The sequence below is a fragment of the Musca autumnalis genome, unplaced genomic scaffold (assembly GCF_047663935.1).
Source record: "Musca autumnalis isolate F117 unplaced genomic scaffold, ASM4766393v1 scaffold_5, whole genome shotgun sequence".
NCBI lineage: Eukaryota > Metazoa > Arthropoda > Insecta > Diptera > Muscidae > Musca > Musca autumnalis.
This window is the reverse complement of record NW_027412088.1, coordinates 186,001,457-186,013,639: the sequence shown is the minus strand read 5'-3', so window position 1 is coordinate 186,013,639 and position 12,183 is coordinate 186,001,457. Positions and strand designations below refer to the sequence as shown.

Sequence of the window (12,183 nt, the reverse complement as noted above, 5' to 3'; positions counted from 1 at the left end):
AAAGGAGTGGCCCATCTTAGACCTTGATTTGACTTTGGGCAAAATATTTCGATTGCCAAATTTTGAATCGAATCGGTTATCCATATCGGTTATGTCATAGCGGGTTTTAAAGATTTCAGGTCATTTTCTCAGGAAGTATGAACTTGCCCCTAAAAAAACTTGCACCATTTAATTGTGGCCAGCGAATACAAGTTGTTACAATAAAAATCAAAAGGATTCGAGAGGAGGTCTTAAACTGCACTTTTCCCAAATTTTGTGTGGGAGGTACTCGAAGGAGTGAACCGATATTGTCCATATTCGAACTTTATCGATGTCTGGTAGAAATATTATGATGTGCAAACTCGGTTAGTCCATTCGAGAGTTATTGTGCGCATAATTTTTGTAAAACAAGTAAGAACGGCTTTAAGTTTGACCGGGCCGAACTTTATATACCCTCCACCACGAGTGGTATTGAAGTAAAATGGAACAATTCCTTTCCTTTCGCTTATGAAGAAGACTTAAGACCGCTAACCTTCAAAATACCGAAATTTGGGAGGTACCGTTCTATGGGGGCTATATTAAAAGGTCGATCTATACCGACAAATTTCTGGCGTAAAGTTTATAGACTCAAGGAAGACCAAATTTCCGATATTTCAGTAAGACAATGTGGATTAAACCTAAAACTAAGATATATGAAGACGTGGACCTATACTGATAATTCTTTTCTGGAACATTTTATAACCCCATGAAAGACTAAATAACAAATTTCAGTCATTTCGGTGGAATAGTGACGTCACATCCTCCACAATTACGAAAATCGGGAGGTAGCGTTCTATGGGGGGCTATATCGAAACTTGGACCTATACCGACAAAATTCTGTCGGAAAGGGTTTTACTTCCAACGTAGACTAAATACCAAATCTCAGCCATTTCGGTAGGTTGTTGTGGCCACAACCTTTAAAATACCGAAAATCGGGAGGTACTGTTCTATGGGGACTATATGAAGGCGTGGTTCCATACCAAAAAATTTCTGGGGGGAAATTTTATACCCCCCACGAAGGCTAAGTACCAAATTTCAGCCATTTCGGTGTCATAATGAAGCTAAACCCTTTAAAATACCGAAAATCGGGTGGTACCGTCCTATGGGGGCTGTATTAAAGCGTAAACCTGTACCAAAAAAATTCTGTGTGAGAGTTTTATACCCCCAACCAAGACTAAGTACCAAATTTCAGCCATTATTGAGGCCATAACCTTCATAATACGGAAAATCGGGAGGTACCGTTCTATGGGAGCTATATGAAGGCGTAGACCTATATCGACAAATATAAAGGGGAAAGTTTAATACCCCCAACGAAGACTAAATACCAAACTTCAGTCATTTCAATGGATTATTGTGGCCATAACCTTCAAATTTCCGAAAATCGGGAGGTACCGTTCTATGGGGGCTATATGAAGGCGTGGACCTGTACCGACAAGTTTCAGGGGGAAGACCAAATAGCAAGCCATTCAGCCATTTTGGAGGAATATTAAGGCCACAACCTTCAAATTACAGCAAAGCGGGAGGTACCGTTCCATGGGGGCTTTATGAAGGCCTATACCCATACGAACAAAATTCTGGGGGAATTTTTTATATCCTCAACGAAGACTAAGTACCAAATTTCAGCCTTTTCGGTATCATAATCTGAAACCTTCAAAATACCGAAAATCGGGCGGTACCGTTCTATGGCGGCTATATCAAAACGTGGACCGATATATAGCCCATTTGCAATACCAAACATCCTAGGAGTAATAGAAACGTATATACCAAATTACAAAGCTCTATCTTAAAACTTGCAAGCTGTATCTTGGTTTCAACAGACGGACGGATGGACGGACAGACGAACATGGTTATATCGAGTTAGAATTTTACCCTGATCAATAATATAAGTATATACTTTATAGGGTCTGCGATGAATATTTCGATGTGACACAAATGGAATGGCTATTTTAATTATACCCTACATATTATGGTGGAGGTTATAAAAAGCCGCCCTTTAGCCTTTAAAACATGAACATTTGAAACTTTTGTTGAAGAATCGTTTATCTGCCCTCGTTTAATTATTTTGGATTTTAATTAATTTTTTTCGCGGCTCCATTTAGGCTCTGAAAGAAAGAAATTTCAAACCTCTCTTTGAAACCATTTTCTCTACTATAAGCCCACTGTACTCCTGTCTATAAAAACCTTTGGTTAATGTATTTAATTCTGGCGGTTAAATGCTGTTGACATTCTGGTTATTATTTCTGTTTTTTTTTGTGTGTCTGTGGTTTCTGTTATTGTGGAATATAACAAAGTTTATGTTTTATTGCGCTTGGCATCAGTTGCTATTCAATGCAGATGCAGTTCGGATGTCGGTGAATTTGAAAACCGAAAACAATCTGTAATGCAAATTTATCATATTTGTGGTTTTCAGAACAGATTTTTATATTTAATATTTATGTATGCATTTATGAGCGGGGTCAGTATGGATCTTTTGTTGAATTTTTCTTCAAATAGTGGAAACATTAACAATATTTATTTAAACAAATAAAAAAAGTATCAGTCAGCTTTGCTGACAGCCTGTGTATATTGAGAAAATTTTTTCCCAAAAAACGTATGTGTTTAGGGGGTTTTAAAAATTTCGGATGTATGAACCGACAAAAATGTTGATTAGGATTGAAGGTCAAAAGTTCTGCGGAGGAGATAATTAAAGGAATGGATCGACATTGACCATTATGGAAGTGGATCTCCAGCCACTACATGTGGTGCCATAGTGGTTTTTTACACCCTTCGGGCTGTTTGCTCAAGAAGTATGGACTTGCCCCTAAAAATATTTTTCCATCGTAATTGAGGCAGCGAATGCAAGTTGCTTCAACAAAAATCAAAGTGATTCGATTGGAGGTCTTAAAGTGAACTCATCCGAAATTTTGTGTGGGAGGTACCGGATGGAGTGGACAAATATAATCCATTCTTCGAACTTAAACTAGTTTGGACAAAATATTACTAAGGCCAAATTATGGACCGAATCGACAGATCCGTTCCAGAGTTATCTTGCGCTCCAACCACCTCACACGGTGTCATAGGGGTTTTTTGCAACTTTGGGGCTGTTTTCCCAGGAAGTGCGGACTTGCCCCTGATGAAACTTGTAGCGTCGTATGGAGGGCATTGAATACAAGTATCTAAAACAAAAATCAAAGCGATTCGAGAGCAGGTCCTAAACTGAACTTATCCGAAATCTTGTTTGGGAGGTACCCGAAGGAGTTTACTGATTGAGTCCATATCGGAAATTCATCTAAGTCCGGTAGACATTTTACGATTTGCAAAGTATGGACCAAATCGGTTACTCCCTTCAAGAGTTATCGTACGTACAAATTTTCCGAACATTTTCGAACTTTTGTGGGGGAGGTACCGGAAGGAGTGGACCGATATAACCCATCTTCGAACTTTGGACAAAATATTACGAAAGCCAAATTTTAGATCGAATCGATTGATCCATTCGAGAGTTATCGTGCGCTCCAGCCAGCCAGACAGACAGACAGACGGACGGACATTGCTCAATCGACTCCAAATTGTCTGAAACCCATTTCGTCCAAACATACTTGGGGTCTAAAACCATTATTTCGATGAGGCACATTTTGCCCGTATGAAAGGGGTATATACACTTTCATACAGGCTGAGGGTAAAAAAAAGAAAGAAAAAATTTCATGAGCATATCATAAGAGACATATATCTGAAAGGGCAAAGAATGCTTTTATGAGGTCTACCATAGGTATTTATAAAGTACTTCTGTCGAAAGAAAACCCATAAAGGTTTAAATTAACAGCTGACTTCATTAGATGCATATTTATACGGAAGACTCCATTAAGATTGTTTTGTATCTGCTGAAGACATAAGAGAGGTCTTCTACTTGTAGGAGAACTTGTCACTACGTTTGTAACTACTCGAAATAATCATTGTAGACCCCACAAACTATATACATTGCTGATCAGCGTGCAATTCTACATCGATATAGCCATGTCCGTCCGTCTGTGGAAATCACTCTAGCGTTCGAACGGATTGACGTAGGTGGATGAAATTTTGGCAAAATCTATTATATGTACGTAGGACTTTTGGTATTGAAAGCGGGCTATGTAGGTCCACTTTTTCGTATAGCCCCCATACAAAATGACACGTCGTCGTTTTAAGGAATTTTTAAGATATTTGTTCCATTTTACCACCCAATGGTTGTAATTTGGTATTTTGTGTCTCCAGAGGCCAAAAAACATTCCTACCAAAGTTGGTTTATATAGGTTCACGTTTTGGTATTACCCCCATATAACGCCCCAATAAAGTACGCGTCATTTTAATATATTTTTGATGTATTAGTCCCATTTGACCACAGAATCGGTTGTAAGTTTGTATTTTGTGTTTCCAGAGGCTAAGAAATACTTCTACAATAAAATGTTTATATAGATCCACGTTTTGATATAGACCCCATAGGGCGATGTCTCCCGATTTTCGGTATTTTGAAGGTTTTGGCCTCATTATCACACCGAGGTGGCTGAAATTTGGTATTTAGTCTTCGTTTGGGGTATAAAACTTTCCCCCAGAAATTCGTAGATATAGGTCCACGCCATCATATAGCTCCCATAGAACAGTACCTTCCGATTTTAGGTATTTTGAAGGTTGTGGCCACATTAATCCACCGAAATGGCTGAAATTTGTGGTGGAGGTTATAAAAAGTTCGGCCCGACCGAACTTAACGCTTTTTCTACTTGTTATTGACTAACCAACCACCACCACTACAAGCAACCAAAACAGAGACAAGTTTTGCCGCTATAATGCTTTTTTTGTATTATTGTAATTTACCGTTTCTTCTGATGTTTTTCTCCGTAGTTGTTATCATCTTGTAGCAGAGTCCATCAGCACTAGTACAGCCAATCACTTTGCTTTTCGACACCAAACGCGCTGTAGGTGTTTGGTTTGTTAGTTGTTGCGACGGTGGTAGTTTAGTGTAAAGCTTTTAGCTGTATTTCAGTCAGGTTGTTGTCTCATAGTCTCATCATCACATTGAAACTATATCAAGTCAATGTGATGATGAGACGATGAGACCATTCAAAAGAAAAAGAGAACAAAGTTGAGAATATTTACCGAACAAAAGAAGAAATATGAGAGCAAATAATGGGAATGTAGGGAAAAATAGGAAAGTGATTTTGCATCTCATGAAAATCTTACTTATTTTTGAAAAAAAAATGGCGACTTTCGGATGGATATAAGAAACTGCACATGTATCTTATGTGAGGTACCTGTACAGTATGAAAAACTACATCATGAACGAAAATATGTAAAAATTCATGAGATATTTTTGTCGGTGTACCTTTCTCATTGCTGGGAACAAGGCCAAATATCTTCTTCGTCTCTGGAGCTGGCGAAGGGCAACCTGTTTATAAGTGAAAGTGCAATCCCTCCACCCACCAAAAAGATGGGAAAGATCTGTGATAGTCTGGAGAGTTGAGATTAGTGCGGTATAAAAAAGTTACTTCTGTAGTACGATTCTCTAACTCATTTTTTGAGTTACCGACAAAAATCGGTAACATTAAAACAAAAACTAATGAAAGAAAAGTTCAAATAAAAGTTGACAACACTGTTCTATTGGTAGAGCTTTACGACTACATTTTATTGGTCGCTAACTTACCGAATAATATCGTTAATTACCGACATTATAAGCATTTTATTTTTACCAATTTTTGCCGGTAACTCAAAAATGAGTTAGAGTATCGCACTACTGGTTGGATTTCGTAATCGAGTTACTTCTACTTTCAATGCCAAGCAACCTTGGGACTGGTAACTATCTGTTCAACTGGGGTCCGCAGGCGTGTTAAGACATTTGTTATTGAAGACAGCATAAATTTCTTCTCGTAAAGGTCTTCTATCTCTAGAGGACCACATACTCCAGAAGACATCATAAAGGACTGTTATCCCTAGAAGACTTTTAACTTTATAAAGCCTCATTTTAACTTCCTCTATTTCTTAAAGATATCATTAAGCTCTTCTACCTCTGCAATACTTCACAAAAACATTCTTTTTCTAGAAGAATCTTATATTTTTAGAAAGCCTTATAGACGCTTCTGTCTTTAGAAGACCTCTTGAAGGTTTCTAAACTTAGCAGGTCTGGAAGACCTCATAAATGTCTCTAGACTCCTCAAAACCTCATAAATGTCTCCCGACTCTAAAAGGCCTTCTTTCGCTAGAAGACCTCATGAAGTCGTTCGTTCTCTAGAAAGCCCTATAAACGTCTTCCGACTGTACAAAACCTCATAAAGACCTTCTTTCTGTAGGAGACTTCATATTGGCCTTTTTTCTGTAGAAGATCTCATAAATGCCTTCCAACCCCAAAAAACCTCACAAAACCTCATAAATATCTTCAATTTTTACTTACAGTTTTTTTAGTCTTTAGAAAATCCTTCTGTGTCTGCAAGACCTTTTAAATGTCTTCCGATTCTATAAAACTTTATAAAGGACTTTTCTCTAGAAGACCTCATAAATGTCTTCTGGCTCTACAAAACCTGATAAAGGCCTTCTTTCGCCAGAAGACCTCATAAAGTCGTTCGTTTAGAAAACCTCATAAAGGCCTTTTTTCTAGAGACCTCATACAGGTCTTCTATCTCTGGAAGTTCTCAAAAAGCCATTTTTTTCTAGAAAACCTCATAAAAACCTTCAATCCCTGGAAGTCCTTCAAATGTGTATTTACAATAGTCCGGGGCGATTCGTATGGAGGGAAAAAACCTTAATGGGCGAGTCGCGTCTCTGATACCTGAGATTGTACTATGCAAAAAAAATCTACTAGAGTATATGTCTAATCGAGCCTCCCGATTTTGACTTTAAGTTTTTTAGCCACGTTTTTTGGACATTTTGGCATATAACAGCTAAACCAATGAGATTTTCAATCCAACACTAGGACGACATTTGTACCCAAGACAATAGTTAAGAACTCTCTGGTACATTGCAATAGCATATCATGGAACGCTCCTTCAGGAAGTTTCGGATAATATCGATAAATGCCACGGTGCTACAAAAGTTGACCAGAAAAATATTAACGATTCTACAAATCTATACTTCCTGGGATAATGGTTCAAAAGCTTCAAAATCCCTGCCGGCACCAACTAAAATTACTGATTAGCACCATTACGAATTGAATACCTGAAATTACTGAAAATTTCTTCCAAATATACGTCAAATTCCAATAAGGTCTATAGCGGATAGCACATACTGCGGTATCTCCCTCACAAAATTTTAAAAATTTCAATTAAATACAGTTTAAGGAACCTTCGAGGATAGTTTTGATACGTTTAACGAACATACTTCATGTAATCCTGTCTGCAGCGATATAATTGTTAGTGGGAATATTCATGCTTCGTCACATAATGGTCCGAAAACTCTAAAAAAATCCTACGCTGAATAAATAAAATGAATGGGGTCCATGATGACTTTCGAAAAAATAATAACGGACAACTTCTTCCAACACCTCTCCCGCAAAACTTCAAAACTTTCGCTGAAGTTAGTAGATTATTTAGATATTTTCATTGAAAGTCTTTGTGCCAGGCCATGATTTCTGACAGAGTGACCCATAATTTCAAAACAAAAACCTAAGATGACCATCTAAAATGTCTGGTTTAGATCTAGTTCCATGATTTACTGGACGACATTCTTTCAGGTACCTATTCCGTAAAAGTTCCGAACTTTTTATGTGAATTCTCGAATCGTAATTTTAATATAACAAATAGCCGGAACATCTGGAATATCCTTTAAATTTTAATAACGCGTAGTCCTTGTGGTGTGTGATGAATGCTTTGTGGTATTTTTACATACGAGGGCTGCGCGAAAACTACCTGGCCTAGGCAACACCGCATATTGCCAGGCGGCATTTGAATTTTTTTTGATAGTTTGAAAGTTTTTTTGCCTAGACTTACTCAGGACAGTTTGTCGTACGACGATTTTATGTGTTGTTTACAGTGACTTGAAAAAATTACTTTGCAAACAAAAAGTTTAGGTGGAACAACGTTTCGACAATGGATAGACTCCTACTGCCTCCCACTATTGCTTAAATTACACTGTGAACACAAATGTTGGGGCAGAGATAATTCCTTTTGGAGATGAAAGCCCTTGGTGTGTATATTAAAAACCCCGAAGGACAGATGCGCCGTGAGTCGAACTTCCGCGTTATGGCGTGATGAAGTTTTTGCAAGAGACCCTGTAAGCCATCATGAATTAGCATTATATCTTTGTTTGTTGTTTTTGTAGATCACTTAAGCAACAGTGAACAAAGATATAACGCTAATTCCTGATGGCCCACAGGGTCTCTAACAAAAATTTCATCATGCCATAACGCGGAAGTTCGACTCACGGCGGATCTGTCCTTCGGGGTTCATAATATACTCACCAAGGCCTTTCTTCCCCAAGAGGAATTTTCCGTGCCCCAGACTTTCACCTACATTTTGTTGCACAGTGATATCTAATCTAATCTAAAAAATGTAATATACCCTCCATACTATGGTGGAGGGTATAAAAAAATGGAATTTATTTGTGAACATTTTCGTCCAAGAATTTTTCACAACTACTGACGTAGATAATCACCGCAAGAGTGTATCGATCAAATTAAATCTTTGTATGTCGATAAAGGACCATCCTATAGGACTATGAAAAACTGGTTTAATGAATTCAACCGTGGTCGACACTCGCCAAAAACTAAGGTCGTGAGCGTGCACAAAATCGGTCGTTGTGCCAGAAAAAATACGGCGCACAATGGTTCAAGAATCGATTTTCCTGGCCAAAAATCAAAATTTTGTTTTATCAAAGATATTTAATTTCTATAAGGGATTCGATAGCAAATATATTGAAACTAAGGAAACCAAAAAATTAGGTCAAAATATTGAAAGGTGTGGGCGTGGTGTGCGCCTAAAGACGAACATTTTCCCCATTCTTGGGAAATACGTAAGTTTTGCAAATTTCTCGAGAAAGACGTAGCTATTTCTCGGAAACTATAACAGTTATTGCGTTCATTGTTTTTTGGTAAGATAGGTAGGATTGTGGCCGTTAAAAATTGTTTTAGTAAATTACCGTAGCGTTTACACAACATGAGCTATTTAATTTTTCTTCAGGTATTAAATTTTATGAAATTCCAAATTTAGTGGACTAGAACTTTTGTGGAACAACATGGAACAAAGTTCTGTTTTCACAAAAAGATGCCCAAGGGTCTCCTCTTTCAGCACATATATACTTTTGTACCCGTCCCGTTCAGTCCCTTTAACACTTTTTTCAATTTATTGAAATTACATGGGTAAGAATGTGTGTTTTTCTATATTGTTTCCATATGAATTACATCTTTTTGACACAAATTAACATTTTTTTGAGTATATGAGTTTTTACACGAGTTATATAAGTTTTATGAAACCCCAAGGAATATTTTTTTAATTTTTGAAAAAAAAATTAATTTTTTTGTAAAATTTTTTTTTGCAAATTTTTGAAAAAAATAATTTCAACATTTTTTTTCGATTTTTTTTTTAATTTTTGGTGATGTTTATGTTTATTGGTTGGTGTTTGACCATCTTTATTACATATGTAGGAAGATATAACAACCACAAAAACACTCATATTTTGATGAAAAATAGTTGGAAAACTCAAAAGTTTAACTTTGACCTTGAATTTCTCTGCATCTACCAGACCGAATTATAAAATAATATAATTCGTCTGATAGCTGATTGTGTTATCTGTCTAACAAAAAAAGAATTATGAAAATATCTCTATCCGTTCAAAAGTTACAGAATTTTGACCAGGAAAAAACGATTCTGAACCACTGTGCGGCGTGCATGAATGGATAATGCGAGATCGCCATGTTAAATACCGTGAGATAAAGGCATCCTTGGGCATTTCTTCCACCAACTACCATTTGATATTGCATAAACAACTGGCCGCAAAAATGGATTTTTCTCGTTAGATCCAGCAAAATTGGACAATCGCTCAAAAAAGGCTCCTGTGAATTGCTTCAAAGAAATTGAGCATAAAATCGATCACTGTGCTTCAAACGATGTTTATAAGATCGTCACAGAGGACGAATCTAGGATCTATGCTTAGGAGCCTAAACAAAGCTGGAATCGGCCGAAAGTTGTTCATGTAGGAAGCACTTCGAAGCAACAGGTTGCCTGTTTCTTCAGAAAAACTGACCGTGTGGCGACTATAAGGCTTGAGAATTATAGGACAGTCAATTCTGATTGCTACACTATAATTTGTTTGCCCGAGTTCTCCTGAGAAGTTCGAGAAACGAACAAGAGAAGACAAATCATTCTGCATCATGACAATGTGGACTCTCACACTTCGATTCAAACCAGCGCCGGTTTCACCGGACAAAACGTGGAATTGATGGGTCATCCGTCGTACAGCCCTTACTGGGGATCCAATGACTTCATTTGATTCCAGCACATCAAGAAGAAAAGGCGTGGTCAACGATTTTTGTTGCCGGAAGATGCTGTAAAAGCGTTCCCAAACCATGTTTTGGAGGTGTCTTAATGGAAGTGGAAAAAATGGTTCACCAAAAGGTTTGAGCACACGAAATGCGTATAAATCATGCTGGAGACTACTGAAGAAAACAATAAAATCGTTTTTATTGTAAATATTCGCCTTTTCATTGTTACGCCAGATAGTTATGGTTCAGCCCTCGTATTTGTCGATAATGAACCATGTGTTTCAAAAACCCCGACCAAGTGGTATTCTCTTAGCGGCTGACTGAATCATTTTAACTCGTTTTTAAGTTCACTTACCTCTAGAATACCTCTTAAAGGCCTTGGGAAGGTTTTCTTAAATGGAGTATAAAAGTTAGTCCTAAACATTTGAAGAAATCTTCGGTTTAAGGGTCTGCAAATCCTTGTAAAGAACTTATATAGTCTTTAAAAAATATAATCTTGAAAAATATTATTACTACATTCATGGTTAGAGGCTCTGTTTGTCCTTCAAACAATTTTATTTAAAATTCGACATACTTATGTATGTAATTTATTTATGCCTTCTTCTTCTTCTATTTTTTACACCAATTGTTTTTGTTGTTTACTTTGAGCTTTTTCATTTTTAATTAGGTGAAGGAGTTTTTATACCTTTACAAATTCGCCAACAAATTGGAAACATATTGAATTTGGTCGCTTAAAAATTTCATTTTCATAAGCAGTAAATGTGACTACAAGTTTATAGCGGCCCTCAGCGCTAAGTGGAACATCAACTATGAAGTCTATCGAAAATGGAATGTAATGATATGTTAGCTGAAAGACACAAAAACAAAACTTATTGTATTCTCCAAAGAGATTTAAATCCTTCACAACACTTACTCCCTTATGATTAACACATAACTGTTCTTCGGTGGGAATGTGTTTTGACCAAAGCTGATACCAATACAAATTTTTATTGTATTGCTCTAGACAAAAATCTTTCGATAAAAGGTTGTATACGGTTGGCTGCCAATTGCCACGTTGGTATTTGAAGACTTCACAGCGTACCTGGTCGTCGTCGGTAAGAGGAAAATTCAATTTTATAGAATTTAGAATTTTTGGCTGAAAGGTGGTTGACTCACTTCAATACGATCCTCTGGCTGAACATCCCAAACAATGGTCACATTACCCGAACAAAAAACATTACCATCCGAATATTCTAAGTTTAATTCGGATACATCGAGCATATCATGAACGCCATTATTTCCCACAATGTCGGAACATTTGTCGGACAAATTTTCATTGTCGAAAAAGAATTGATAAAGTGCGGCGTGATTTAAAGGGATTATGTAAATCAGACTAAATACGTTCAAAACTTTTCGAAACACCATTTTGATAGGCAATTTTTAAAGTAACTAACAATACCACTGGATTATGATCTCATATAAATATTTACAGAACACACAGGGCTACAAACTTCAAGAAGAGGCTAGAGAGTTCTCTAATATTTCAAAGACTTTTTGTGAAGTCCCAAATGCTTTGGAAACTACGGCTGAAATACTTGATTTTTTTTAATTTTGCCCATTTTTAATATTAAGTTCAATTAATTTCTCGTTGGTTATCATGTCAAAATCTCGAATTCATGACCTTTTAGAACAAAATTTGTATTGGAGTGTAATATTTAACCTAGTCAAGAGGAATATTTTGACAACAATAATTAACTAAGTAATTACATAAT

The 12,183-nt window shown here is 36.8% G+C and overlaps 1 protein-coding gene across 1 annotated transcript; it reads right to left on the bottom strand.

Moving 5' to 3' along the window:
• Positions 1 to 10,970: 10,970 nt before the first annotated feature.
• On the bottom strand, positions 10,971 to 11,841 carry LOC141387132 (uncharacterized). Its single transcript, XM_073956317.1, has 3 exons — positions 11,588 to 11,841; positions 11,346 to 11,513; positions 10,971 to 11,279 (listed from the first exon to the last, which is right to left on the bottom strand). Exons 1-3 carry the CDS (start codon positions 11,834 to 11,836, stop codon positions 11,112 to 11,114), a joined length of 585 nt encoding a protein of 194 aa, XP_073812418.1. The 5' UTR covers positions 11,837 to 11,841; the 3' UTR covers positions 10,971 to 11,111.
• Between the last annotated feature and the right edge of the window lie 342 nt (positions 11,842 to 12,183).

Excerpts from the sequence above, each read along its gene's own strand:
- LOC141387132 (XM_073956317.1), bottom strand. The coding sequence starts at position 11,836 with ATGGTGTTTCGAAAAGTTTTGAACGTATTTAGTCTGATTTACATAATC. Across the intron at positions 11,514-11,587 it reads AGCCAGAGGATCGTATTGAA|GTACGCTGTGAAGTCTTCAA; the intron begins GTGAGTCAACCA and ends GACGACGACCAG. Across the intron at positions 11,280-11,345 it reads TATGTGTTAATCATAAGGGA|CTAACATATCATTACATTCC; the intron begins GTAAGTGTTGTG and ends TGTGTCTTTCAG.